At 58.9% G+C, this 440-nt stretch overlaps 1 protein-coding gene across 1 annotated transcript in view; it reads right to left on the bottom strand.

Moving 5' to 3' along the window:
- The window catches only part of LOC104546996 (neuronal acetylcholine receptor subunit alpha-10-like), a gene marked incomplete at its 5' end in the record, with an annotated part of 1,063 nt that overhangs the window by 354 nt on the left and 269 nt on the right, over nt 1-440 (bottom strand). Inside the window, 2 exon segments of the mRNA XM_010192568.1 lie at nt 7-94; nt 182-435. Of these exon segments, the coding sequence (XP_010190870.1) occupies nt 7-94; nt 182-435 (342 nt within the window).

The following is a 440-nucleotide window of genomic DNA, read 5'->3' as shown; positions in this document are numbered from 1 at the left end:
CTGGGCCTTTGGGTCACAGTGGTGGATGTTCATGATGAAGATGGTCAATGCAGTGGAGGCCATGATCATGGTCATGGTGGCAATGTAGTACTTCCTTGTGTGGGCAATGGGTGGTGATGCTGCCCGTCACCCCGGCACAGGTGCCCCAATCCCATGTTAGGGTCCTGGGTGCCGTTGAGGCTCACCGATGAGTGGAGCGCTCTCTGAGGATGGCATGCTCTCCGCCACCAGCAGCTGGAAGACGGTGAGGGCCAGCAGCACCATCATCCCCAAGGAGACCTTCTCCCCTGAGTCAGCTGGCAGGTAGAAGCCAAAGGGGGCCAAGAAGGAGACCATGATGCAGGGCAGGAGTAGGTTGAAGATGTAGAAGAAGGCGCGGCGGCGGAGGATCAAGGTGTAGGTGACATCAGGGTAGGGCTCAGAGCAGCAGCCGGAGGTGA

This window comes from Mesitornis unicolor, unplaced genomic scaffold (genome assembly GCF_000695765.1).
Source record: "Mesitornis unicolor isolate BGI_N332 unplaced genomic scaffold, ASM69576v1 scaffold18340, whole genome shotgun sequence".
Lineage (NCBI taxonomy): Eukaryota > Metazoa > Chordata > Aves > Mesitornithiformes > Mesitornithidae > Mesitornis > Mesitornis unicolor.
Note: the sequence above shows the minus strand (reverse complement) of the source record. Positions and strands in the feature narration are given on the sequence as shown.